This window comes from Heterobasidion irregulare (genome assembly GCF_000320585.1).
Source record: "Heterobasidion irregulare TC 32-1 unplaced genomic scaffold scaffold_13, whole genome shotgun sequence".
Classification (NCBI taxonomy): Eukaryota; Fungi; Basidiomycota; class Agaricomycetes; order Russulales; family Bondarzewiaceae; genus Heterobasidion; species Heterobasidion irregulare.
Window position 1 is genome coordinate 495,236 of NW_009258209.1, and position 26,236 is coordinate 521,471.

At 55.7% G+C, this 26,236-nt stretch overlaps 13 protein-coding genes across 13 annotated transcripts; 6 read left to right on the forward strand and 7 right to left on the reverse strand.

The window, feature by feature from the left end:
* Positions 1-130: 130 nt before the first annotated feature.
* On the forward strand, positions 131-484 carry HETIRDRAFT_108119 (uncharacterized protein; the record flags this gene model as incomplete). The annotated part of the gene is made up of 1 exon (XM_009554425.1): positions 131-484. The coding sequence occupies one exon, from the start codon at positions 131-133 to the stop codon at positions 482-484; it is 354 nt and encodes a 117-aa protein (XP_009552720.1).
* Positions 485-628: 144 nt separating this feature from the next.
* HETIRDRAFT_108118 (uncharacterized protein) lies at positions 629-1,949 on the forward strand (the record flags this gene model as incomplete). Its single annotated transcript, XM_009554426.1, has 2 exons — positions 629-1,043; positions 1,108-1,949. 2 exons carry the CDS (start codon positions 629-631, stop codon positions 1,947-1,949), a joined length of 1,257 nt encoding a protein of 418 aa, XP_009552721.1.
* A 133-nt stretch (positions 1,950-2,082) lies between these two features.
* Positions 2,083-4,140, reverse strand: HETIRDRAFT_108117 (uncharacterized protein; the record flags this gene model as incomplete). Its single annotated transcript, XM_009554427.1, has 6 exons — positions 2,083-2,098; positions 2,189-2,373; positions 2,430-2,514; positions 2,576-2,993; positions 3,064-3,558; positions 3,594-4,140. 6 exons carry the CDS (start codon positions 4,138-4,140, stop codon positions 2,083-2,085), a joined length of 1,746 nt encoding a protein of 581 aa, XP_009552722.1.
* Positions 4,141-4,265: 125 nt separating this feature from the next.
* Positions 4,266-7,825, forward strand: HETIRDRAFT_330777 (uncharacterized protein; the record flags this gene model as incomplete). The annotated part of the gene is made up of 9 exons (XM_009554428.1): positions 4,266-4,862; positions 5,098-5,227; positions 5,466-5,589; positions 5,672-5,725; positions 6,714-6,893; positions 6,956-7,133; positions 7,183-7,237; positions 7,292-7,650; positions 7,733-7,825. Coding segments are annotated over 9 exons (1,770 nt in total), but the record flags the coding sequence as incomplete, so codon positions are not given.
* Positions 7,826-8,640: 815 nt separating this feature from the next.
* HETIRDRAFT_108115 (uncharacterized protein) lies at positions 8,641-10,096 on the reverse strand (the record flags this gene model as incomplete). Its single annotated transcript, XM_009554429.1, has 5 exons — positions 8,641-9,018; positions 9,125-9,242; positions 9,317-9,530; positions 9,595-9,981; positions 10,038-10,096. Coding segments are annotated over 5 exons (1,156 nt in total), but the record flags the coding sequence as incomplete, so codon positions are not given.
* Positions 10,097-11,869: 1,773 nt separating this feature from the next.
* On the forward strand, positions 11,870-12,049 carry HETIRDRAFT_331448 (uncharacterized protein; the record flags this gene model as incomplete). The annotated part of the gene is made up of 1 exon (XM_009554430.1): positions 11,870-12,049. The coding sequence occupies one exon, from the start codon at positions 11,870-11,872 to the stop codon at positions 12,047-12,049; it is 180 nt and encodes a 59-aa protein (XP_009552725.1).
* A 579-nt stretch (positions 12,050-12,628) lies between these two features.
* On the forward strand, positions 12,629-13,379 carry HETIRDRAFT_430720 (uncharacterized protein; the record flags this gene model as incomplete). Its single annotated transcript, XM_009554431.1, has 4 exons — positions 12,629-12,803; positions 12,865-13,031; positions 13,089-13,171; positions 13,226-13,379. 4 exons carry the CDS (start codon positions 12,629-12,631, stop codon positions 13,377-13,379), a joined length of 579 nt encoding a protein of 192 aa, XP_009552726.1.
* A 339-nt stretch (positions 13,380-13,718) lies between these two features.
* Positions 13,719-14,492, reverse strand: HETIRDRAFT_455943 (uncharacterized protein; the record flags this gene model as incomplete). The annotated part of the gene is made up of 4 exons (XM_009554432.1): positions 13,719-13,887; positions 13,948-14,030; positions 14,094-14,257; positions 14,318-14,492. 4 exons carry the CDS (start codon positions 14,490-14,492, stop codon positions 13,719-13,721), a joined length of 591 nt encoding a protein of 196 aa, XP_009552727.1.
* On the reverse strand, positions 14,478-15,387 carry HETIRDRAFT_157582 (uncharacterized protein). The gene is made up of 2 exons (XM_009554433.1): positions 15,065-15,387; positions 14,478-14,949 (listed from the first exon to the last, which is right to left on the reverse strand). Exon 2 carries the CDS (start codon positions 14,804-14,806, stop codon positions 14,585-14,587), a length of 222 nt encoding a protein of 73 aa, XP_009552728.1. The 5' UTR covers positions 14,807-14,949; positions 15,065-15,387; the 3' UTR covers positions 14,478-14,584.
* A 929-nt stretch (positions 15,388-16,316) lies between these two features.
* HETIRDRAFT_108112 (uncharacterized protein) lies at positions 16,317-17,058 on the reverse strand (the record flags this gene model as incomplete). The annotated part of the gene is made up of 4 exons (XM_009554434.1): positions 16,317-16,479; positions 16,530-16,612; positions 16,671-16,837; positions 16,899-17,058. The coding sequence occupies 4 exons, from the start codon at positions 17,056-17,058 to the stop codon at positions 16,317-16,319; spliced, it is 573 nt and encodes a 190-aa protein (XP_009552729.1).
* Positions 17,059-18,410: 1,352 nt separating this feature from the next.
* HETIRDRAFT_482007 (uncharacterized protein) lies at positions 18,411-19,398 on the reverse strand. The gene is made up of 4 exons (XM_009554435.1): positions 19,103-19,398; positions 18,772-19,051; positions 18,557-18,715; positions 18,411-18,496 (listed from the first exon to the last, which is right to left on the reverse strand). Exons 1-3 carry the CDS (start codon positions 19,320-19,322, stop codon positions 18,562-18,564), a joined length of 654 nt encoding a protein of 217 aa, XP_009552730.1. The 5' UTR covers positions 19,323-19,398; the 3' UTR covers positions 18,411-18,496; positions 18,557-18,561.
* Positions 19,399-20,991: 1,593 nt separating this feature from the next.
* Positions 20,992-21,889, reverse strand: HETIRDRAFT_330707 (uncharacterized protein; the record flags this gene model as incomplete). The annotated part of the gene is made up of 3 exons (XM_009554732.1): positions 20,992-21,139; positions 21,204-21,474; positions 21,532-21,889. 3 exons carry the CDS (start codon positions 21,887-21,889, stop codon positions 20,992-20,994), a joined length of 777 nt encoding a protein of 258 aa, XP_009553027.1.
* An 884-nt stretch (positions 21,890-22,773) lies between these two features.
* Positions 22,774-24,873, forward strand: HETIRDRAFT_67782 (Alpha/beta hydrolase; the record flags this gene model as incomplete). Its single annotated transcript, XM_009554232.1, has 12 exons — positions 22,774-22,961; positions 23,024-23,100; positions 23,169-23,240; positions 23,314-23,483; positions 23,561-23,688; positions 23,844-23,878; positions 23,939-24,009; positions 24,088-24,153; positions 24,221-24,340; positions 24,407-24,520; positions 24,656-24,692; positions 24,755-24,873. Exons 3-12 carry the CDS (start codon positions 23,171-23,173, stop codon positions 24,871-24,873), a joined length of 930 nt encoding a protein of 309 aa, XP_009552527.1. The 5' UTR covers positions 22,774-22,961; positions 23,024-23,100; positions 23,169-23,170.
* Between the last annotated feature and the right edge of the window lie 1,363 nt (positions 24,874-26,236).

The window sequence follows — 26,236 nt, forward strand, 5'->3', positions numbered from 1 at the left end:
TTGTCGATCACGTGTCAAGTTGAAGGGTCGATATCAGATTCATCCGCTAGTTAGTTGTCAAGTTCGAGGAGGGGCGGATCGGGTAAGTCGCGGCTGCGCCGACGGCGCGTGTCACAGAAAGGCGTCCATCATGACCTCGAGAGCGCCCGCCAAGAGCGAGAGCGATAAGTACGGGTGTGCGCACCGTGTAGGGGGAGCCCTGCATCCGGAGCTCGAAGGCGATTTGGAGGCTGGCAGGCGCGCGCGAAGGATGGGCCTTCAGAAATTGCAGGAGCTCCGTGCAGGTGGCGCACGCCTTCTCAGGGGTGTCCATGACGCGCGGTCGCAGTTCCTTCGCGGTGTGCAGGCGATCTCGATCAGCGGCGGCACTCACCCGAGCCCGGCGGCTGGACTAAACGGCGGTCGACTCACCATGATGGCTGGTCACGAGTCCATGCGGATGTTCTCTGCAGAGTCGCTAGAAGCGAGCGGCCCAGTGGGCTAAGCATGCACAGCACAGACGGCGCGTAACATTCCATGCCTGTGCCTATACCGCTTGACGAGACTGTAACCTATTCATCGTCGGACAGGGGAAGATAGGGGAGCGGCATCGACGGTGACAATGGAGAGGATCTAGAAAGCCCTCAAGATGGCAAGCGGCGATGGCCACCTGGATCATTGGCGTACTGACCTGACGTCCGCGATCGAGATGTGGGACGAGACGGGTCGCCGGGCGACCACCATGCACGAGGAAGAGGGAGGAGGCTCACCCTTGTCCCTTGCCACTAAGCGCCGGGACGTACCCTGTTTGGCCCCCATGCGCGTCCGTCCCCATTTGAGGCTGCGTATTAGCCGCGGCGCGTTGCGCCGTGCGGACGAGTCGCTGGTGACTCACCCCGCTCGCCTCTGCCTCCGACCCTGCTTCTTACCCCGTCGCACGATGTTCGACGACGCTGCCCCGGGCGCCCAATGCCTGCCGCGCATAGCGCACTTTCTCCCGCCCCATGGCCCTCCGCCACGCTCGGAGTGGGATCTCCTCGTGGCCGTGGACCGTGCCCACCACCGTGCGTACCTCCACCGCCAAACACCGTCGCGCACGACTGACGACCGGCGCCGCTCGATGGGCAGGGACCGGCCGCGCTAGGCACCCGCCTGCGCTCTCCGGCCATGATCTCATGCGGATGTTCCCCGCAGAGTCGCCGGCGTCGGCGCGCACGCGGTGGGATCGACGCATGTGGCCCGCATCGTCGAGCGGGTATTTTGCGGACGAGGAGCGGCGCTTTTTCGCTCGGAGGGAGCGGCCGCGGCCGCGGCCAAGCGCGTACACCGAGCGCATCGTGCGCGCACGAGCTGGAGGCGGCCCGTTTAATGGTATGCCTCTGCCACCGCCTCCGAGTGGCTTGACGAGGCTGAGGGCTCATTCGGTATCGGACGGGATCACGGGAGCAGCAGGTGACGGTATCGACGGGGACGATGAAGAGGAGGACGACGTAGTCGGCGGCTTCAGAACGGATATGCCAGAAGGAGAGGGCGCCCCCCCTAGCGCGGCAACGCAGCCGAATCGTGCGCGAGACCGAAAAAGCGCTGCAACGATACACCACGCCGCGCTCGATCTCCGCAGGCCACCCCGCGTCGGAAACCGTGTGCCCGACGCAGGCCCGGGCCGTCCTGGTGCACGGTGTCCGAAAGAAACAGTAAGCGCGGTGTTACCACGTTCCGTTCCTGCGAGAGCGCTGGGGATGAGCTCCAACTTGCATCAGAGAAGGTCAGCCGGTCAGCAAGGCATTGCCGGTCCAATTCCCAGTCCGCACATCCCGTCGTACATGATCGCGGCGGGCATCCCGGTGCTGCGCGTGAACACGTGCCGAGCCTATAATACACGCATGCTGCGTGGCAAAAGGCGCGATGGGCGTGCGCCTCCAGATTTCCACGAGCTCGCGATGCGATCGCAGCAGGAGAAGGCGGCCTAGAGTGACCTGTGAGTCCTCAGCGCGGGCGCGACGCGTGCATGCATGCGAGTCAGTGGTTCCTGCGCGCGCCGCGGCACTCGCACGGACGCGACCGACCGACCGACCGATCGAGTGCGGCCGTCGTCTTCGTCGTCTACGCTCCGGCGGTGCTGCGAGCGGACGCAGGACGTGAGGTGGGGCGTCACGATCCACGTGCACTGCGCTCGCGTGAGCAATGACGTGCCTCAGTCACGGCGCACGAGGCGCGTGCGGGCGACCCACGTGACTCTGCACAAGACGAGACGACTGAGGAGCGCGGCGTCGTCATCGCCATGTCGCCCGCACGCTGCACCTCGGGATCAGGCTCGTGCGCGTGCGCGTGCTGGTCTGATGGCGCGCGACGCGCCGACGGCCGGGCTGCGAGCTGCGAGCGCGGTGTCGGTGTCTACGACTTGTCTATGTCAGTATCAGTGTTGGTGTCCCGACTCCCGCGGCGTGAACAAAAACAGGGCGGTGCGGTGCGGCGGGGTGCGGCGCCGTCTGTGCACGGTGGCCGACGCGGACGGAGCCGTACGCGAGCGCGGGGCTGCGAGGGCCGATGGTCGATGGAAGAGTTAGAAAGGATCGGTGTGTTCGAGGGGAGGGACGCGCCGAGCGAGAGTCGTCCGAATAGTAATTCAGTCGCTGGTGGTACTCCAAACAACGGCACGGAGGTCGCACTAGGATGTGTCAGCAAGCTTCGCGAGATCGTCGCCAGCGTGTGTAGCAGTGGTAGTGCGTTCTTTCTTGGCTCCTGCAATGACGAGCTAATTTCCGCTGCAGACCTCATGGCTTTTTCCCAAGCTTGTTTGGACTCGAGCGACCTGCCAGGATTGGTTGGAAGAGGGGGCTTTCGGTAGCGGAGGATGCCCGGACAGGCTCGCTCTCCCTTATCTGCCGAGTGTGCGATGGTCTGCCTGCTGCGAATCCAAATGCGAGAGAGGAAAGCACGGGCAAACGTCGAGTCGGGTTCGATTCGATTCGATCGCTCGATGGCGGGGTCGGCGAGCACGCTCCTGGCTCGCGCTGCGTCAACGCGTCGACATCTCCATTCGAAACGAGACACGCCCTGGATCCGCGCCCACTGGCGGCCCACCCAGCTCCTCGCACGTCCACCCTGGCACCTTCACTTCGCCAGACCCGTTTCGGCCGCCATTTTCGCTCTGCGCTGCTCTGCTCTGCGTTGCGTTGCGCTGCCCAGCTCCAAATAGGCGTCTGGGATCAGCGCCTCGCGCCTCGTGCACGCATACGTGCCGAACGCACGCACTGATCAGCGCCCACACACCGTACCCGCACCCGCGCGCGACGTCGCGCTGTGTCCGGGCGCTCGGGTCTCTCGGGTGTGGGAGCGGGAGCGGGCAGGCTGTCTTGCGCGTGGATCCGGATTCCGCAGGCGCATGCGCGGGCGCAGGGGGGGCTCGGGCATGGCGGTGACACCCATCGCTGGGGACGTGCTGCTTCATGCATTCATGCTTCACGCAACATGCATGTAGGGAAGTGGGCGGCGTGGGAAGGCGCGCGGGCCCGTGGACGTCGGGGTGGTGCGTGCGCTGCCGCACCCTCCGTGGTCGTCGTCGATGCCGTGCCGTCGCTACGGGACAGCCAGTCGCGTCTATATAAACGAACGTGCTGGGCGCGGCGCGGCGCTGCACTGTGCTTCTGCATCCTCGCCCGCGGCGCTGAGGCTTTCATCCACGCGCGTGCGTGCGCGCGCTGGCCACTGCATCGGTACGCGTGCGTGGATCTGTCCCATCTCGGTTTTACTAAACGCGGGTATATTGTGCGCCACACAGATTGGGCGCGGCGGGCGTGGGGCAGCAGCGGAGCAGCCGAAGAGAATGCGGGGCGCCACCGTGCGCGGATCGAATGGTGGCCTCTGCGCGTGCGCGTGCTCGCTCTGGGACACGCGCGCGGTTGGATGGGCGAGCGAGCCGGGGGTAGAGGCGCGGGCGCTGGCTGGCTCTGGGGCGCCGGTTGCATTAAGCCTGTATGGGCGCGGGAGGCAGCACATTGTGAGCGGCGCGGGGTTGCACGCGGGCGAGGGCACGGACGGGCGTGGACAGCACGTCGGATGGATTCGAGCAAGTACAGCGCCAATGCTAGCACGCCCCGCGGCAGGAGCAGGAGCAGCGGCTGCTCCACGTCCTGCCCGCATGGCAAATGCAAATGGCATTAATGTCACGCAAATCCACCTCGCTCGCTCGCGCACGGGCCTCCGCCCTCTTATTCGTCGTCCTCGCGCGGCTCCTGCTCTTCGTATCTCCCCTGCACCGCACCCCCACCTAACCCCCATCTGGCATGACGTTCGCCGTCCTCCACGCTCTCCACGCTATCATCGGCGACGCCATCCTCGACATCGAGCGCGTCTACAGGGACACGGGCACCACCCTCGCCCCCTCCGACGCCTCCTCCGTCCCTCCCTCGCCGTCCCCATCCTCGTCCCCCTCGCCGTCTCTGTCGTCCTCACAGTTCTCTGCCCAGCCTCGATCGACGTCGCCCTCTCTTCTCTCCTCGACGACCCTGGCGCCCTCCTCCGCACACACGCACATACACGCCCCCCGCCCGCGCACGGCCTCCCCCCGCCTCCCGTCCAGCCCCAATCTCCGCCCCACCCGCATCCCTAGCCCGATCCCGCGCACCCGCTCCCGCTCAAGCGCCCACGCGCACCTGCACCCGAGTCCCAATCTGAGTCGAAGCCCGAGCCCGAGCCCCAGCATCGCCGCGCCGCTTGACTTCCCCGCGCTCGACGCGCCCTGCGACCCCGCGAGCCCCGCCGAGGCGCTCACCGCCCACCCGGACGTCGCGAACGCCATCTCCCGCATCGTCGCCGCCGCCGGCCACCTCTCCGCCACCGTGCGCGCCCCTTTCCTCACCCTCTGCGACGCGAGCATGGCAGTGAGTCCCTCCCGATCGGCTTTCCCCCCTTTTTTATCACTCTATCATCATCATCATACTGTACGAGCACCACTTCTTATGGCCCATTTCCCGCCCTCGCCACACCGCCGCTCTTCCCGCGCATATACGCACCCTCTCTCCTCGTCCGCTCGCCCCCTGCGTCCGGCTCTTTTTTTTTTTTTGCTCACCTCGCGTCTTCAACATCAAATTCTGACGGATCCCGTCGTCGGCGCAGTACCACCTCCCGGCGTGCCTGCGCTTCCTCGAGGCCGCGCACATCCCAGAGCTCCTCCGTGACGCGGGCCCCGCGGGCGTGCGGGCGTCACGCATCGCGGAGCGCACGGGCGTCGACGAGACTAAGATTGGTGCGTCCGCGTTTGCCTCCATTTTTTTCTTCCATTTTTTCTTGCGCTGCAGCGTGACGTGGCAGGCGCGCTCGCTCTTGCACGCGGGTGATGCGAAAAGCGGGGGAGGAGCGGGAGCGGCGGCTTTTCCGCGATCGTGTAGATAAATCTCTGTTTTTTTCTGTCCCTCGGTCTCGGTACATATAGCCAGCAAGAAACCGCGCGCGTACTGACGAGGACGCCTGTGTTCTTCGCATAGCGCACATCCTGCGCCTGCTCGCGACGCATCACGTCGTGCAGGAGGCTGCGCCGGACGCGTTCGCCATGAACCGCGTGTCGTCGCTGCTCGATACCGGCAAGGCGTTCGACGCCATCGTCGCGTGGTGCGTGTCCGCGCTCGCTCGCTCGTCTCGCGCGTGGAAGCTCATGATATGATGTTCTTGGTCGGGGTCGTCGTGGGCTCAGGCCGGCGAAGAAATATGAAGACACGAACGGCACGGCCGCATTTGTCGCGCTCAAGTGAGTCTCCTTTGGTTTTTTACACTCCGCGATTCGTGCACCTCGAGTCTCGCGGGGCAAATACGCACGATGTCGATAAACACTGACGACGACGACGACGACGACGACGATCTAGCACGGATGAGCTCTTCAAGGCCTCGGCGTACCTCACCGATGCCCTCCTCCCCGACGCAGCGGGGCCCACGGAAGACGAGATCGCGCGTGAGACGAAGGCGGGGCCGGGGCAAGCCGAGGCTGGTCCTTCGAATCCACGTGCAGAGTCCGTCGCGCACTCGGGCTCGGCCGGAGGAGCGCCGCCCCGCATGCCCCCACGGTCACGTCTGCGCCCGCCACCCCCGCGCGCGGACCCAGCCTCGGTGCCGATGCCGGTGCCGGTAAACGCGAATCCAGACTCGAGCGCAGACGCGCCGTCGACACCGTCTCCGCGTACCCCTACAGTGCCGTCCCCGACCGCCCGCGCGCTGCGCGGCCTCCTGTCCCCGCGCCCATCCCTGGCGAGCAGCACCGCCGCAACGCACGGGTCGACGCCCAACGCGGCGTACGGTTCGCCCTCGAGCGCGCACTCGACGCCCACGTACACGCCCGCGTCAACGCCCACGCCCTCGCACGCGTCCGCGTCGATGTCGATGTCAACGTCGATGTTGTCGACGCCGCTGTCGACGATGACGACCAGCGCGACGGCCGGGCACGGACCGCACGGTGCTGGGACGCTGGCGTCGCCGGGCTCGCCGCACCGCCGCCTGCTGAGGTCGCCAAAGTCGATGGGCGCGCTGTTTGCGGGCGCGAGGGCGGACTCGAGGATGGGGGCGGGGGACGCGGCGCTGTTGATGCCGTCGGCGATGGCGTCGTCTCCGGCGTTGGCGCCATCGCCGATGTCGCCGCGCGCGTTGTGGAGGCCCAAGTCGAAGGCGAAGTTGCGCACCAAGTCGCAGGCGAGCGGAAGTGTGGGGCTGGGTGTGCAGGAGGTGGAAAAGGCGCACGTGGGCAGGGTAGGAGAGGATGAAGCGGCTGCGGCACGGAAGCGGAAGCGCGCGAGCCTGCCGCCGCATCCGCGCACGGCGTTCCACCTCTCGCAGCGGACGGACGCGCACTTCTGGGCGTGGCTCGAGGCGCCGGGGAACGAGCGGCGACTGCGGCGGTTCGGGAGCGCGATGGGGGGCAGTCGGGGGTGGGAGGAGGAGGACGGGTTCGCTTGTGAGTGGTGGACGTGTCGGCTTGGTTTGCTGTGAGCGCGCTGACCAAGTGCGCGTCTCGTTTAGCGTTCCCGTTCGACGCCCTCCCGCCAGGGTCACTGGTCGTCGACGTCGGAGGGGGGATAGGGTCGACGTCGATGCGGCTCGCGGAGGCGCACCCCGGGCTGCGGTTCGTTATCCAGGACCGAGAGGCAGTGTGTGCGTTGGGGATAGAGGTGAGTTTCGGAGTCGTCGCGCCGTGTTTTGAGCTGACGCGGTCGGCAGGCTTGGCGGGAGCGCTGCCCGGAGCTGATCGAGTCGGGGAGAGCGACGTTCCAAGGTGCGTGGGTCGCGCACGTAGACGCTGTGCTGTCTATATCAAATTATTGCGCAGTGCACGATTTCTTCACGCCGCAGCCGGTGCACGGTGCACCGCCCGCGGCGTTCATTCTGCGAGTAATCTGCCACGACTGGCCAGACGCGTTTGCGAGACGGATCCTGCTGCAGCTGAGGAAGGCGGCCAGGGACGGGGGCGAGGGCGGGCGTCCGACGTACCTGGTGCTTGGGGATCACGTGTTGCCATACGCGTGCGCGCAAGCGGAGGAGAGGAGGGGGGGCGACGACAACGGTGAGGTGGGCGGAGGTGAAGGGGCGGAGGACGAGACGGAGCTGCGTCCGCTGAGGGGCGCGCGGTGGCCGCTGCTCGCGAACATGGGCAAGGCAAGCGCGAGCGCGTATTCGATGGACCTGACAGTAAGGATTCTGCGGCTCCACCTGGTGTTTGCTTCGTATGGCTAATGGATCGAGTTTGTGCGTGCGTGCGTGCGGCGCACAGATGCAGGTCACGTTTAACGGGCTAGAGCGCACGCTGCCGGAGCTGCGCGCGCTGCTCGCGTCGGCGGGGTGGCGCATCGTGCGGGTGTCGAGGATGGAGGGGAGCCTGTTTGGGCGGCTCGTCGCGGTACCGGCGCCGATTCCGCTCGTGCGCAGGTCGGTGGTGCTGTCGGGCAGTCTGGTCGAGCCGGGAGACGGGGAGGGCCGGGTGCACAGGACCGCCGCCGCGGACGAGAGTGCCGACGACGAGGACGAGGACGAGGACGAGGTGGAGCAGGAGAGGATGGTGGCGATGGCGATGGCGTCGCGGCCGTCGACGCCTTCTTTTGGCCTGTTTGGCGCGGCGATGGAGCTCCCGCCTGTGGTGGGGCGGAGGGTCGTGTTTGAGCGCGGGGACGGGCGGGGGCAAGGGAAGGGCGGCGGAAAGGGGCTGGAGCGTAAAGGGCCGGGGGCGTGGATTCGGTGGATGAAGCGCGGTGGGCGTGCGAAGCCGTTAGCGGCAGCGGTGGGGGACGGAATGGAGGGCGAGGGCGAGGGCGAGGGCGGCGAGGAGAAGGGCGAGGAGAAAGATATGGTGGTGGTGGCGGGGTGGAAAGTGAAGCGCGTTGGCTCCGATGCCGGGGCTCAGGATGCGATCGTGGGGGGCGCGGACGAAGGGGGGCGCGGGGGCGCGGAAGAGGGGATGTTGTTGGAGGCTGCGTTGCAGGAAAGGGAGAGAGAGGGCGGGACGCGGCTGTTGAAGAAGGTGTCGCAGCTGTTTGGGGATGGGCTCAAGTCGGCGTGATCGTCGTGGCGCCGTGGACGCGGGGACTTTGGACGCGGTTCTGAGATTCGTTCGTCTCTCTCTTTCTCTCTGTCTCGAGCTCGGTTTTATTGGGATGTGTTTTAGTATATCATGCCGTGTTTTACGGTATTGTATTGTGAGATATTTTATCATGCTAGAGTCCGGCCGGTAGCGCGCCGTTGCAGGCGCGTCGGTCGGGCGGGGCGGGGGTTCCTTGCGAGGTGGGATTCTTGTGAGACGACGAGGCCAGGTGTTAATGGGTTTCTGGCCAATTGAAAGGGAAAGGTCGGGAGGGGGACGTGGGCCGTTCGTGAGCTGTGAGTCAGCGCTTGCGACGACGAGGGCGATGGGCGTGCTAGGAGAGGCGGTCCCGCCCGGCCGCTCCTCTTTGCGGGTCGTGCCAGTCGTCTTCGCGGCGAGCTGGACGACGCGGTGTATGATGGGACTCGTGGGGAGAGGCGGCATCGCGTCGGGGGTGGGAGAGGGAACGACCTGGAACGACCCTGAGTGCTAGCTGTTAGTTGCCGTTGCTGACTAATCTTGTTTACTAGGGCTGTCTCATCCGCTGCGACTTTACGCGTTACGGTTCGCAATGCTTTCCACTTTGACCGCCCTCGCCATCCCCGCTGCTATTTATCACGCTCTTAAACGCCCCGGGGTCCTCCGACTGCACAGGTGACGCGGTTTCCATCCCTATGGAGGCAGAGAATTGGACTTGGAACTCAGGCTTCGCGATGTTGGATGGACAAGTGTGTGGAAGAGGTGTCGGAAGCCTCATATGCAGTGGCGGCGATCACGGACGACGTAGGGCACGTACTTGGCTGAAAAGTCCTCAAGAGCCCAACTCTCAGCAAAATCCAATCCGGGAATTCGTCGACGAGGCTTCACGGTAGCCTGCAGCGTCAGCAATTGCGTACGCAGACGCCTGAGCTCTTCTTTGGCGGGAGTATTATCATGGACGCCGTTTTGCTCAGATTCGGAAGGAGCCGATAGCTGTTCCTCACCAGTCTCCGTCCTGAGTGTGTACTTTTGAACCACAGTTCGATGTTCAGCGCACGGCATGAGTTGTTTGAAGAGACCCTTGAGACGGGTATCGTCGCCGTGTTCTGTCTGGCCATGTCTCGGCGCCTTCGTCACGATATTTACCGTCATTTTCTTTGGACTGCAGGCTTCGAGCTCTGATGCCGTGGTGCGTGCGCTCTCCGTTCTCGACCGTCACAAGAACCCTCGGAGACGTCTCAGGGATGTGTTTGGATCGGAGGAGTTGGCAGCCATCGCGCAGAGATGTTTGCTTCAACGCATCGCCACCTGTCGGATCGCGCTCGTGAAACTCGACAAGGGTCCTCGTCGCGTACAAGGACCCTGGGCCCCTTATACAATAACTGTTGCCGTCCTCGGTAATCGCAGATCCCTGAGGTGCGTCGCTTACTCCAGCACGGCCGAGATCCACTCTTTCGTTCAACTCTCTACCGAGCGTCGAGTTGCGTGTGCTCGCTCGCCGGCGTTTCGAGGTGCTCCTCACGTAGCATCTTGCACGGGGAGTTCACAACGACGCTGGATCTTGCGTTCCTCTCTGTCCATGAGCTTTTTGTTTGCAGCTGATAATACAGGTGTGAGAATCGGTCGCTCTAGACACTACGTGTACTTACTGCTTTACATTTCACTGTTTCAGATTCCGCGTATCTCTTCAGTCTCATCCGGTCTAGATCTACATCCAGCAACAGTTATCTTCCGGTTCATTATACCGCTGTAGAGTCGGCGTGGAACGGTAAACAATGTACACTCCAAGGACATCGTCGTCTGACTTTCGAGGATTATTATCTGAATGTTATGTCTAATATGCACAGAACTACGACATTATTTATCGCTGAAAAATCGAGCGCTTAACAATGGATGGTCGAAGTCATTGCTCACAAGGTTTCCTCGCTAGTTCAAGCGAGGTCCATGTTCATACTCGGTAGTTTCCCCTGTGGTCCTGCATGTTGCTCCTTTGCGATACTCTTTACTTTCAAGTTGTTACCTGTGATTCCACTCATCTTCAACTGCTCAGCTTCAAAGAATGATCATAGGCCTTCCTCCAAAGCAGGCTCAAAGAGGAAATTTTCTTGAATTTTCACATGCACAAGTGGCCTCACTGATGCATGCCGAGAATCTGGCCGGAGGACTTGAAATTTTTTGGTTTGTGGGCACAGACACGTAGGCCAAAATAGGGAGGAGATATATTTATATTTGAGGCTTTGAAAAGATACATTATTCCAGATATTCAGCAAAAATTTGAGGCGGCAGGAGTAACGAGTGCAGACAAAGACTCGAGCACGGGATCACGTGAGTACCGGAGACCACCGTGCAACTGCTGCGTTCGATTTTTCAGCAAAAAATAGACTTATGGAGAACAGTGTCGATTTAGCAGCGCTTCGCAATGATTTAGCCAATTCATCCGCAACTTCGAAGCTTTCACCACAATTGTTGTTCGGCCCCGGTCGCCACCCGAGAGATTTAGCGGTAGAAGTACTTTCAGGTCAAGTATAAAGAGTCGAGATTCCGGCAGCAGCTGGTCGCCGGCCGGGCATCGCTTCTAGAGAAGTTCGGAAGCAAAATCACCACATTGTTTGGCGGGTTTCCGACCTTGTGCCGAGTTGGGCAACCTGCAACCACGAATCAAAGGACACCCGAGTTTTGACATGCGTGGGGACTGGTCTAGGACAAAGCTTCATCGAAGGAAGGCGAGGCCGACCGGATATCACATGGTTTGCGACATCACAGAAAATTTCGATGTACAATGGTGATCAATTTGAAGGGGTTTACTCAAGTTTTCTATGAAGGGTAATCTTTAACATATCGTGTTCAGACAAGGAGGCTGGATTGCGGACAGCATCAACGTTCCCGCAAGGATTAGGTGGACAGCGAGACACAGGAAACAGATCCCGTACGTGAGCGGAGTAAAAGGATAGCTCCATGGCTCCTCGACATCCGTGACCGACGACACAGGCATCTTGTGACAGCCGGGCCCAAAGGACGAACGAGAACCCAAAGCCGCTTAGTCAACACGCTTCCTTGTACAGGCGCCCATTTAAATCCTCGGGACTGAAGTGTTTCTTGTTCGCGTGCTTATTACTTTGACAGTTTAGTGACGTCTCCCGTTCATTTAACATGTTCTATTGCTCTCGGAATCACAGCTGTACACGGTAAGACTCCGAGATTTTCCCCCCCGTTCTCTGCCTAGATGACCCTCTCTTCAGCTTGCTGCTCGAGGTCTCTACGTCCATACGCAGTCATGCAAGCCATCCTGACCTGACCCATCTTGTACCGGAGAAAATTTCTTAAACAGTGGAACGGTCGACAAAATCGACGGAAATGCTTGCTTGTTCATGGATCCGTGCTGTTGCCGAGGCCCGAACGCAATATGATGCACGTTCCTGCATGTCCATGCCTGAAATGCTTATTCTGCGTAATCCTACCGAGGCTGCTACGGCATCACGGCGGCCGAGGTCAGGCAACTCCGAATCGAAGGATGATCTTTGGACATTGACGTAGCAGTCTGGTCGCGGTTCGCAGAAGCACCTGCTGCGAAGGGCATCCAGCCATTACTCTCCTACAAATCATGGATCTGTCGCGCTCCTGTGAGGTTCAGATGGTATGCTTGCTGTATGCGACATCATTGACTCTTTAGGATCGTCAAGTTCAAAATTTAAACGAATGTACTACCTTCTGCTTGTTGTTTGACTCGCCTTCCGATGCAGATGCGCTCCACATCGCCATGAGTCTATGGCTCTAGAACTTTAATAACTGTCTCTCACCCCAAAATTGTGCCATACGTGTCTGCTCGTCGCCTTCGAATGTCATCCTTAATGACAAGGGTGGTGAAATACACCCTGCCGTACGATCTCCGTTGTTTGAGGAGCATAGATTATCACAATGTTCAAGCTGCAGTTCGGCACTTTATCCTTCTATGGCGCAAGATAGGACCATGCCAAAAGCTGACTTCACACACGAGCATGGTTCTGGATTTTTTTTGTGCGTGGCAGCGCTGCGTATATAAAGGTCAGTGGACTCTCTCCTCCATCTTCATCCTCTGAGTTCATCGCACCTGCAAAGTCGCTATTCACTGCAACTATGTTCTCTCTCGTCAAACTCACCACCTTTGTTGCCCTCGCGTTTGGCGCCATCGCATCCGTCTCCGCTGCTCCTCAGCCCGCCGCCGCCGTGCAGGTCAAACGCCAGAGTGATGCCATCACTGCCATCTTGGCTGACTTGACCGCAGAGCTCGCACCTGCTGCTGCGCAATTGAGTTCGTCCTTTCCTTTTGCATGCCATATCTCGGTTGCTGACCGCTGTCGGAAACATCCCAGACTCCCTTAATGCGCACACTGCGACTGCAGAGAACATCACGCCTATTGTCAACAGTATCGTCAGCAGCGTGCAGAACTCACAGAGCAAGATCAGCGCGCTTCCCGCCCAAGACACCAGTGCCATCTCTGCGAACGATATAGCCTCCGGCTTGAACAGTGTCTTCCAGGTACTGTCTTCATTTTATTTCGGCTCACACAGTTAATAATGGTGCCCACGTCCATAGACCGTCCTCGTCCCTGCTGGTAACGTCATAGCACTACCTGGTGTCGACTCGGCCACCGTTGTGCCTGCCTTGTCGCCGCTTGGGTGAGCGCGTTCAGCATCATCCTGTGAACGATTGTCATTGACGAGCTTTTACAGCGGCGCTCTCGACGGCCTTCTTACCATCGTCTTAGGTCTCGTCGCCGAGCTCCTGGTCGTGGTCAAGGCTACCCTGGACACGTTACTCAGTGGCCTCGTCCATGTCCTTGTCGGCCTCAACCTCACCGGCCTTCTTGCTTCGCTTGGTCTGTAGAGTTACTTTCACAGTTTCTTCACATTCTAGGTTCGCATATTAACGCTACAAAAAAAATGAGGTCGTTCAGTTCTTCGAGATTGCTTTGTAATACCCTTAAATGATTTTCATTGTTTGATTGGTGGTGCCGAGTCATCCGCGAATTATCCCAAAGATTATAAGGACACACAAGGCCGTTGTGAATGTAATGATTTGCACACCGACGTAGACCATTCAAGCAGAACTTCTTTTTCATTTGATTTGACAATGCGAGACCGAACACTGAAGTCCATCCAATCGGCGTGATATAAAGCAATATCACGGAGTCAAAAACATAATAGAATCAGGGGGAACACAATTTTACAAGAGACCAAGGACGAGACCGAGTGTAGAAATAAGAGTGGTGAATCCAAGGTCGAAGATGACAGCAGTGAGGCCGCCCAGCAATGTGGCCAGAGTAGCCTTCACCACAAACACGAGTTCACCGACGGTAATGAGGACAGCCCCGACAAGACCGTCGAGGATAACACTGTGATGGATCATTAGTGATATTATTTATCGAGGGTATGCTGGAGGTGCGATTGCTCACCCAAGCGGCAAAAAGGCAGGAATGATGATAGCCGAGTCGACGCCGCGAATTGCCATCACGTTCTTTGCGGGTACAAGCACAGTCTACGGTAAAAGACAGTATTAGCATGAAAAATACGAACGGAGACAGACAATGAAAAGTTTCACCTGCATGACATTGTTCAAACCGGAGGCGACCTCGTCCGAAGTGACTTTATTGCCTTGAGCGGGAAGCGCTTTGATTTGAGTCATCGAGTTCTGGACACTGGTACTGATACGGCTGACAATGGGCGAGATTGTTTCCATAGTCGCATTCTTTGAGTTGAGAGAGCCTGCGAAAATGCCGACAGCAATCAGCATTTTAGATATCACAAGGGGGGGAAATCACAAACTCAGTTGCGCAGCGGACGGTGCCAGCTCTGCAGCCAAATCAGCCAGGATAGTCGTGAGGCTGCTGGTCTGGCGTTTGACCTCAGCGACGTCCGCGGGGTGTGGCGCACCACAGACAGCTGTGATCGCACCAAGCGCGATGGCAGCAACGGTGGCGAGTTTGACGAAAGAGAACATGGCTGTAATGAGTAGCTATAGAGGGAGGTGCAATGAGTCCAGAGGAATGAGAGTCAGTGTGCGACAAAATGCTGCTTTTATGCTCGAGCGCTTCAGAATTGAATGGTCGTGGCAATTGTATGAACTGTATTTGTGCGTGTAAATGATAGCGAGTCGTTTCGGCGTGGTGCCATCTTGCTCGATGGAAGCATGCAATATCGAATAGCAGCGTGGTTTCGCTTCAGAAGTGGCGGAGATCGTGCGGCAGACACATATCTTTCCCCATCCTTGTCGCTGGCATTAGTGAAATCTTTCAGGCGAAGGGCAACGCACATGGTGAAGTGTTTGAATGAGAAAGCACAGAGTTGTTCAAATTTGTAGAACCAAAAAAGCGCAATAGAGTCGTGAATGAAGTGAGGGAAGCGAGGTGCTTGGTCCACTGCCACAAATTTGGAGGTGGTGATACCGTAGTGGAAGGCTAACCTGAACGCGTCAGTATTCGGCGAAAAGACAAGAATATAACAAGAAACCTCAAGTGGATGGCTCTCACAGAGGTAACGCAGAACATCTCACGGGGAGACTGGTCAACTCACAGATTCATGGACTGTGTGTCGAGTACGTGTCTTTAGCACCCGACACATGCATCTGCTGACGTCGAATCTTCATCTGACAGAGGGCGAGGCCGACCAGATATAACTCGGCTTTCAAGATCATAGAAAATTTCTATGCACAATAGTGAGTTATTTAAATGAATTTGTTGGAGTTGCCTATGAAGGGCGATCCTTCACATATCATGTTCATCAGACGAGGAGGCTGGCCGCATTGCGACCAGATTTTCGCATAATCAAAGTTCCCACAAGGATCAGGTGGACGAAGAGACACCGGGAACAGATCTCGTACGTGGGCGGAGTAAGAGGCAGATAACATACTTAGCTGTGCGGCGTAGAAGGGGCTCTAGGGCGCCTCGACATCACTGACCACCACATAGGCGTGCCAGCGCGTGGGAATGAGGACCCTAGAACTGCTTAGTCACGCCCTTGGTACCCCAAATCGATCCTGTCGAGGTCGAGGTGAAGGCTACTTCTTGCTCGCGTCCTTGTTGCAGAATGACTGACGCCTCGACGGCCCTCTGATCAGACCATAATCATGGTCTATACATCCATACACGTAATCTGTGCCCGGTCGTCTTCAACTCAGTTCGAACTATTTGAAGAAGTTTCAAGAAGCGAAATGTTCGACGAAACTGAAGCTAATGCTTGTGGACGCACGCTCCTTGTCCATGGATACGAGCTGTTGCCGGAGGCGATGTCTTCTCGTCCCCGAATGTACTGTAATCAATGGCTCCCAAAACCAATAAATACCAGGTGACGCGGGGCCTCACAAGGTGCGTCTTGTGAGGTTGTGGACATCAACGTCCAGGTAGAATTCAGAGATCCGTCATATGATGATCATGAGAATGCTTTTCCTGCATAGTTCTAGGTTGCTACGGCATCGCAGCCGAGATCAGGCACCTTCAAATCGAAGGATACTAGTTTGGACATCGAAATACCAGTCCGGGACCAAAATAACCACACCACGGTCGTGGTGGGTAGAAGAAGCTCTTGCGCTCCAAGGATGATAGAATTTTCACCGTTGGATATTAGCTTGTGATTTTGAAACCGACGTCGCGGAGATTGACATATTCCTTCGATCTCAGCACTAACAATCAAACATTGGGGTCCATTCAACCGTTACTGCGGTATCATACAGGTATCAAACACAATTTTGAACTATAGAACGACCTCAAATAAATCTTGTACCGTGTATGTGCGTACTTAGAATGTCTGAAATCCGGTCAGATTACTTCTACACAACTCCAAGGCCGAGTGTAGCAATAAGGGTAGTGAATTTCAGATCGAGAATGACATGAACGACGCCAACGAGCAATGTGTCCAGGGTAGCCTTGACCACTACCACGAGGTCAACGACAACGCTAAAGACAGCGATGACAAGACCGTCAAGAACGACGCTGCAAACAAAAGTCACAGCGGCTCTCGGGTTCTTACTGAACGCGCTCACCCAAGCGGCAAAAAGGCAGGTCCAACCTTAGCCGAGTCAACACCAGGAAGTGCCATTACATTACTAGCAGGAGAAAGGACGGTCTAGAATATATGTCAATATTTTTTATTGTTTACAACCGAAGAAAAGGGATAACAATACCTGGAAGACACCGTTCAAACCGGAGGCTACGTCGTCTGAGGAGACGAAATTGGTGTCTTGAGTGGGAAGTGCGCTGATTTTGCTCTGCGAGCTCTGCACATTGCTAGTGATACTGCTGACGATGGGCGTGATGTTTTCTGCAGTCGCGTTGTTTGCGTCGAGGGAGCCTGCAAAAATCCCGACATCGGTCAACACCTGAGATATGGCATGCAAAAGGAAAGAACGAACTCAATTGTGCGGCGGCGGGTGCGAGCTGCGCAGTCAACTCGGCCAAAATGGCAATAAGGCTGTCGCTCTGGCGTTTGGTCTGCACGGCGGCGGCAGAGACGGCGGCAATGGCACCGAACGTGATGGTAACAAAGGTGGTAAGCTTGACGAGAGAGAACATAGTTGCAGTGAATTCGAGACTTTGCGGGTGCGATGAACTCAGAAGATAGAGATATTAAAGAGCGAGTACGCTGCCTTTGATACCCAGCGTTTTGAATAAAAAAACAGAGACAAAAACAATGAAGAAAATATCCAAAACCCACGCCCGTGCGTGGAGTGAACTTTCGGTATGATCCTATGATCTCGCTCCATGAAGGATATAATATCAAATAGTAGCAAGACCCCTCGTGGTTCTGGTTCGTGAGGTGCGGAGATCGTGCGGCAAGAAGGTGTATTTCGCCATCCTCGTCATCACGGACGACATTGGAAGGCGACGAGATACGCGTACGGTGCAACTTCGGGATGAGGTACAGTTATTGGAGCTATGCCATGATGGATTCGTGACGGTGGTGGAGTAGGACTGCGCAAAACAATCAGGAAGGCCGGTCAAATGAGAATGAGAAGACGGTGTGTTTATTCCAGTTTCAAGATAGACATGCAAGAGCGTGGTGGAATAGGCGTTCGAACGTGATAATTCTAGAAGTGTCAACGTTCCATTATACAGCATGGCCACTACGTAGAACTCACCGGGGCTGGACATCTCCTGCGAAAGACTTCCGGCGGGTACCACCTTGGAAATGTCAAGAAGGTGGACGATGTTATCTGACGACACCACAGGAACGTACCTCACGAACTGACTCTGATCAGAGGACAGGGATGAATGGCGTGCCAGAGAAGAACCGCTCCTAGCACCGCCTGTTCCGCCCCACGCATGCCCCTTACGGCTGTGGGCCTCCGTTTCATAAAAACGAGGCTGACCAGAAATAACGTCGCTTCTGAAAAGTCCCGCTCTCAACTTTCAAACTGCAAAGGACTTGCAATGGCCTATTCATATTACCCGTGAGGGACAGCACTTCACACACCATGTTGGAAATACAAAATGCCTACTTGCATTGTGCGCAGGTTTCGCACAATAAAGGTCCAGACCAGAATCGGATAGACATAGAGACCTTGAAATCAGATGACATACGTGAGCATGCGAGGCAGACGAAGATAGAGAACTTAATTCCGCGGCACAGAGGGGGCTATAGCACTCCTCCAGTGATCACCGATCAATCACTATAACATGGGTGTCGTTCACAGCGCCTCGAAGCCCTACCACCCATGCAAACATTCACGTGAGACAGTAGGATCACACGGCAGGATCCGAAACCCCTCACCGTGTATTCTCCCTCGGACACCTCGCACCTATGCTTCGCAAACCCAATCATTCTGCCCCAAACCTTGACCACCCAGGGATGTCAAGAGCCGCACGCCTCAGTGCTCCTAGATCATTCGTCCAACACTGCTCAATGACAATTCACACCTAAGTTTGAAGCAGAGAAAATTATTTGATTCATTGTAGGAAATAGCTCATGGTATCAATACGACTACGAAGCAATGATGCAATATATCAAAGCCTGATCGTCAACAGAGAGAACAATTAGTACGCGGACTATGTGAGCAGCTAGAGTACTCACAGATCTCAGAGGTGGAGGATCGAGATAACAGCCGTAAGGTTGAGGTTGAGGACAATGGGCACAATGGCGCCAATGAGGGGGAGGAGAGCGCCAAGGACATCGCCGAGGATCGAGCCAACAAGGGTGATGACGATGCTGAGCAGGCCACTAACAAGCTCGCTGAAGTGAACAAAAATCAGTCAACCGACACCACTGAGAATACTATGTGTACGAACCCAATGGGAGCAATGATGGCGAGGATGCCTGTGACATCTCCCTTCACCACGGCTACAACGTGGGCAAGCGCGGTGAAGAGGAGGCAAAGCAGACCGGCAAGGAGATTGGCAACATCCGCAAGGACCACCTTCGCCGTACCGTCGACAGTGAGGAGGATGACCTCAACGGGCTGGCCAACGAGCAAGTTCAACGCGCTAACGGTATCACTCAGGACCGCCTTAACATCCACAAGGATGGGTCCGACGGCATCAACCGTCGCGTTACCCGCAACAATGAACTCTAGGGAGGGACATGAGAATTGCTATCAGCACATTTAAGCTAAGCACTCACGGAGCTCAGCACAGAGGGGGGTCAACGCCACTTTAGCCTCAGTGAGGACCACCGCGACGCTCTTCAGCTCATGGCGATGAACCAGTGCGGGAACAGCAGGAACAACACCGTTTACGGTAGACAGGACGTCAGGGACGGCGGGAGCGCCGAGAGGCACAGCGGAAACAAACGCGCCGAACGCGAGAGCAGCGAAGGAGACGATCTTGGCGAATGAAGGCATGGCAGTAAAGAATGTAGGGTTTTAAAGAGTGAAGGGAGAGCTTGGGCGGAGAAGGAAGGGGACGGATGACAGGGAGTCGATGGGGAGCCAGACGACAGACGCGACCAGCTTTATATATAACTATTGCGCGTCCTGGTCGGATACAATGGGCCGTCGGGACTTCCGGAACATGGATTCTACGGAGGTGAACTGTGAAGGCAAGGAAGGTTCTGTAAATTTTTGACCGAGATGGCATCTTACATGTGTACGGCATATTGCGCTAGCGGGGCGGCTCAACGGTATGCTTCTATATGAGCTTAGCCGGAGCTGTTTGAGATGGCTTCCAGATAATCCTGCACCGGGCTCTAAGCAACCTTAGTTTCCTGTTATCGCTGAATGAGCTAGCCTGGAGATCTGAAGGATCAGTATTTGTTGCAGTGAGGGGACCCACCAAGAGCGCTGAGTACAAGAACATTTCTAGCTCGGAACGGAACCGCTGTTTTACGGTATGAAGCAGCCCACTTGCAGCCCCTGGCAGACCTCCCCAGACGGCGCAAGGGAAATAAGCGAACACTACACCTTCTTAATGAGGCAACCGGTTGATTCATCATCTGAAACCGGAGCCAATAGGAAGCGAGCCGACCCCACCTCGCGACGACGCTAGCCCCAAAACGAAGAGAACTACGCCAGACTACGCCGCTCACGCCTAAATGCAACGAGGCTAATTAGCAAGCTCCAAGTCGAAAAGAAGCTAGGTATTCGATTTCAATGACGCTTCTGATCGCGAGACTGTGGCGACATGCAGAAACGGAAGGAAACGGGACGGACAATCATACACTGCACGCACGAGAGTCCAAGTGACATTGAACGAGGGGGCCTGCTCTTCAAAAAAGGGATCAGGCTGAATATCAGTCAATGTAGGTCAACAGCTGACCGGCGATGATCGACCCTTCATATATGACACTTCATTTCACTGATACCAATTCCGCGACAAGCCGTCGTAGAGTGCGCCAGGACGATGGTAATTCCGTCTCGGTCCCGCAAAACTCTAGAAGGCCGCACAGATCTGACAAGCAGATGATCTCTCCATTCTGAAAGTAGACCAACTCGATCTTTCCAACCTCGAAGATCAAAGCTACTGACCTGATCGACGTTTTGGACAATGATAGTTGGTCTAAGATCTTGAGAGCCTTTCCACGCCGTCATACACCACGGCAGACCCATATGATTGTCGGTTTATGGAAGCCCTATATGAATAACGGCTACCACAAGCGATTCCATCACCGAGCTTCCAATCCGTAAAAACGTAAAGGTTGACACGTCTCAAATCAGTCGGAGCTGCCTTCGAGAGTTGATCATGTCAAGACACTCACCAAAGTTACCTGACCCAGTACCCTCACAGTCACACGCAAGGCTTGGAAGGGTCTTGACATCAACGGAACACTGCATTTCGCAAGAAACTTCGACAGCGGTGATTGTGATTCAAGGACAGCTAGTCGAAGACAGAAACCCAGTGAATATGAACAACAATAACGAACGGAGCAACATGAAGGAGGTAAGTTGAGAATGTGGCCTCTACACTTAGCGTCCTTCAACATATGTAGTAATATACGTCGATCTAGCCAAGTATTGGTGTCAGCAACTTCTCATCCTGCGCACGCACAACCGATACATACCTAACTACGGATGCTCAGAGCAACGACAGAATCGCCGGGATGATGAGCTTGAGGAAAGCAGGGAGGATATCGACGATGAGGGGTAGTAAAGCTACAATAATACTCGCGCCCGGTAGACCACTGACTGAAATGATGGCGGCTAACAGGGGCTCAATGTCCTTACTAGAACATGCATGCTCTCGTCAGATACTCCAGACTACGTGATCTATAGAGATAATCAACGTACACAAGCGACGTTATCATGTTAATGATGCTCGTGGAGTCGGTAGATCCCGAAGTAGCAAGGCTGATAGCATTGAAGATGTCGGTCAATAACCCGCCAAGGAGAGACGCGATATCGCCAATGCCGAGCGTGCTGCCTCCATCGAGGGAGGAAAGAATTGAATCGAGAGACTGGCCAGAGAGACTTGAAATTGCGGAGGTGGCGGATTTGATAAGGGTGCTAATGTCACCGACAAGTTTCTCGATGGAGGTGATATTGGCAGAGGAGAGACCAGCTAGAAATAATGTATGAATATTCCTCGCTGCTACAGAGATATAGCCACGAGACGTACAGAGGTCTTTCAGCACGGGCTCTAAAGCAGCGGTGAGGTTCCCAATGATGGCAGCAATACTACTGAGTTCATCGCGCTGATAAAGGGCTGTTTCGGGAGCTGGGGCCACATGGGCAATGATGGTGGGTGGGACGAGAACTGCAGGCACAGCTTTCTCGGCGGCTAGCACAGCAGAGGCGGAGACCAAGGTGCCGAAAGCGAAGGCAGCAATGGATGCGAGCTTGACGAATGATAGCATGGCGAGGATACGGGATTGGACTGTAAGAAAATGAGAGAACAAAGGCGAAGATCGCGTGATTGCTGCAGGGATATTACCCGGTGGAGGGAGTCCGAGGGGTGAAGTGATATCGGTGAGCATCAAGTGTTATATATCAGATCGTGAGCTGGACGGTGATTCTTCGTAGCCCTTCGCTTGGGAATAGGGACAGAACGAATAAACATGCCGTTGGAGATGTATACTCCGGTAAAATTTCAGAGTTCGTGGCTCACACTGGCTGACATCAGATCTGTAATGTGGAACATTGAATATCCTTTCTCTTCCACTGCGCCGCGACCAAACTTAAACACAGAGCATAACAGAATAGATACGGACCGGGAAGATGGACACTATGCCAACCGATAGTTCCTAAGCCAAATTTTGGCATGGCTGGTAGAGGAGATACGAAAGGATACGAAAGGATGATGTGACGAGTAAGGCACATACCTAGTTCCAATGGAGCATGATTTTGCCTTTATAACGAGTGGGGCCTGAGGTTTCGAGATTTCAGTCTTTAGGGATAAAAGAAGGTCGTGACCATTCAAAGAAGTGAGCAAAACACCCTAGGACAACCGTATCAGATTGACCCGCGTGGTCTGAGTGGTATATGTGATGGTTGAGACAAGTCCTTTGCAAGAATCAAGCCAAAAAAGGCTGCTGGAGAGGATGTCCAAGGTACAGAAGATGTACAGAGTTCGGCCGATAAATCGCAGGAATCGCGAGTTATTCCATATCGAAGAGCCTGAAAGAACATTCCCTGAGAGTCTGGTAAGCATGTCGTGCTGACGGTGTACTGCCTGGTGCGCGCGAAAAATGTCCTCAGATGATGCGGCGAAGGGTGAAGGTGAGGCATAGCCTGGCCGTGGAGGAAGAGCAGACAAAGATGCATTCGGGGCCGAGCGCGCGAAATTCATCCCGGTCAACACGGCCAAACATCATTACGTCGTTGCCACGGCCTCCAAACTGCGCGCGGTACGCTTCGTTGAAGTTCAAGCCCCATCCTGAGAACTCAACCAGCTTACACAGCTACATACGCTTCACAGAGAGTTCTGTCCCATACTCTATTACAAGCGCAATCTTTCAGGGAACCCGGAAGAGTCCAAAGACATAGCACCCTCGAAAACCCGAAGTCAGCATGTCTAGCTTACTTCCGAGTATCGAAACGTTTGCCAAGGTCAGTCCGCGGATCGTTGTCTTTGTTGCATCTGCTTCAGATACAGCAATGGGTACAACTAGTGATCGAATCAGTCTGTTTGACGTCGTCAAAATTCTACAGGGCACAGCTGCCACAGCCGCCGGTCTGTCCACGATCGGTACGTTCCTCCAAACCCTGATTCATGTGCTATTCTTGAGCATCAAGGCACGGGATTTTCAATCACAGGCATGGGGTTGCTGTATTATGGACAGAACTATCTCATCTATCCAAGTGCCTTCCCACCGGGATCTCGAGACGGTGCGCATGCTTTCCTTTATTGACTTCGCCTTCATCCTCGAAGTCTTATGCTTGTACGATGCTATTTTACCAGAAGTTCCAACACCCGCCGAATTCTCCCTTCCATATACCGACCTCGAACTCACCACATCGGATGGGGTCAAACTGAAATGCTATTTACTTCTTCAACGCCCAGATCTACATGTCCCTGGAGCGACCAAGATAGAATGGGACAGTGATGGGGATGACGAAAAGTACGATATGGTGAATCACACTTCAAAACTCGACGGTCGTTGTTCCTCGTCTATGTCTGACCCCGATCATGTCAATTTTACGCACAGTTTGCTGCAACTCGTCCGACCATTATCATGTTTCACGGGAACGGCGGAAATCATGGTCACCGAATCCCGCTCGCTAAGATATTTTTTGCGAAGATGCGCTGCAATGTTCTCATGTTGTCGTACCGCGGGTAAGTAGCCTCACTCCCCCCGCACTTTTTCCGTACCCTTTTATCCGCTCTTCGCAAATGATTAGTGCCTGCTTCTTAAGCATGTGCTCCTCGTTTCATTGACATCCTATCTAAACCCGTATTAACATTCCCGCTGGTGTACCCGTCATTGTTAGGTATGGCCGCTCAGAAGGCACACCGTCAGAGAAGGGTACGTATTTTCCTGGGTTAGGTTCGCACACTACATGACCGCAAGAAATTTTGGCCTCAGGTCTTGTGGTCGATGCCCAAACTGGGCTCGATTATGTTCTGCAACACGAAACACTGTCTAAGACCCCTATTGTATGTCATTTCGCATTTATTAACATCGTGCTCTACATTTTCTAACGTCACATTGCTCACTTTCTCACTTTGGTCCAGATCCTGTATGGCCAATCGATAGGTGGCGCAGTCGCAATCGACCTCGCTAGCAAGAACACGCAGGCAGTGAGTTTTCTACAGTCAAGAACTCTACTTTAACCGATGCCATACTCAACGAGACCTATCGATGAAGATCACTGCCATGATCTTAGAGAACACATTTATGTCTCTCCCCCGCCTCATCCCAACAGCATTCCCGATCCTCACCCCGTTCTCCTGGCTCTGCCATCAGAAATGGGAGTCATACCTGAAGGTGGGTCGCCCTTCTTCTATCACCTACTTCGTTGACATATTTCCGCCCTCCTTCCGCCCGTCGCAGGTTCCTAAAATTCCGAAATCCATCCGCGTGCTCATGCTCGGCGGCGCGATTGACGAAGTAGTTCCGCGCGCACAGATGCAGGGTCTATGGGCCCTCATCCGATCCCGCCCGTCCGTCCCACGCCCGTCCCAGTCCTCTCAGATATCCGCGGCAGATCGCGAACTTGTAGAAGAATTCCTGAAGACCGCGGCCGCAACCGCAAGCGAGCCTGAGGACACATCGGGCGGACCTCCAGTCTACGTAGACCAGGGCGACAAGTATATGGAATTTCCGGCTGGTGGACACAGTGGGTGTCTCCCTCCCTTCCCGAATTTTGCTCTTGTACATCGATGTTGATTCATGCGCTAGATGATACCTGCATTCAAGCTGGATATTGGACGGCTGTAGCCGAATTCATTGCCAGTCTCAGCCCATTGGCCGAGCTAGCAAGGGCGGAGAGAATGAAAACCGAAGCTGCAGACTACTAAGTGCTGGCTATGATATCCTTGCATCCTTACTATGTTGTTCTGGTTGGCATTTCACCTGGTGAATACGCCTTAGAGTCTTATGTTGTCCATTGTTTACAGTTTCTGTGTGTATACGATGCACCTATTGGTAGTTCTTTCGATCTTCGGACTTGCTTTTTGCGGTGCGTTCAAGTGTATTATTATGCCTTTCCTTGTGGATACACGGGTACATGATCGTATTCACCCCATGTCTTATGCAGATATTTCTACCCCTCTATCATCCGTATAATACGTTGGTTCCATGTCTGGCCTATCTTCACGGTGTACTTTGGTACGATTGACGTTCCACGTCAGTATGCTATCTTCAAGCTTCAAGCTGCAGACTTCACGATCATCGACGTCACCATCCACCTGCCAAGTAAACACCGCTTGCAGGACACAAGCGATGGTTGTCAGCTGTGTAGACACTATCTGGATCAGACACATGTCGACGACAAGCGCATTTGGCCCATCCGAACGTCCAACTGCGATATTTCATAGCCTCTTGTAGTCAGGCGCGAACATCGTTTTCAAAGCGTACATTTATAACAGAGACGGAAGGCTTCACAGCCTCACACTCAAATCACCCGCCAAAATGTGGTATCGTCAGGCGAAGGCACTTCGCGCAACATCGCTGTTTTCGGTCTCGGCATGAGGTGTCAGCCAAACATTCCCGAGTCCCCTGCCCGCGCATGAATTTCTTGTACTTTTGCACGCAATATCTAGAGGGAGTAAACTGGGAGTAATAGCCGCCGGGCGTGCTCGCGGTCACATTAACTACGTCAGATCCCCAGGAATCACGTGGTTCTCGAGCGAACTGTCTACCTTCGTTTTCCGCTGTTTTCTTCTGCTGTTTTGGATCCAGATGCACAAGGCTTGGAAGCAGCGCCGCGACACACCCTCGTACACCAGGCCGTCGCCATACATCATCAGCATGTTTCTTTGATACCTTGACTTCCATAGGAATGGAGAGACGGCGATCACTTAGAAGCGAACGACTTTGGCATACAGATAGCTTCAGGTGGACTGTTAATAGTTTGCAGCTTGAGAATGATGATTTTCATCTCAACGCGTCCGCATTGAGGTCAACATGTTCCAGAACCCTAGTCCAGGGAAGATTTGCGCCGAGATTTGAGAGCCGCGCTCACACCGCGCGCCAACATGAATGATGTGTTCCTGTCGACTGCGTGATCTCAGAGTGGAAACGAAACCCCCCAATAAGATGTCAGCCCATTCACGATATCGGCGCACCTGACTTCTTCAATATGCTTGGTATTAATCCGTGCTTGATTGGCTGCTGCGTGTTAGAGACAAAGACAGCTTGAGGAGGTCTGGTAGAGAGATT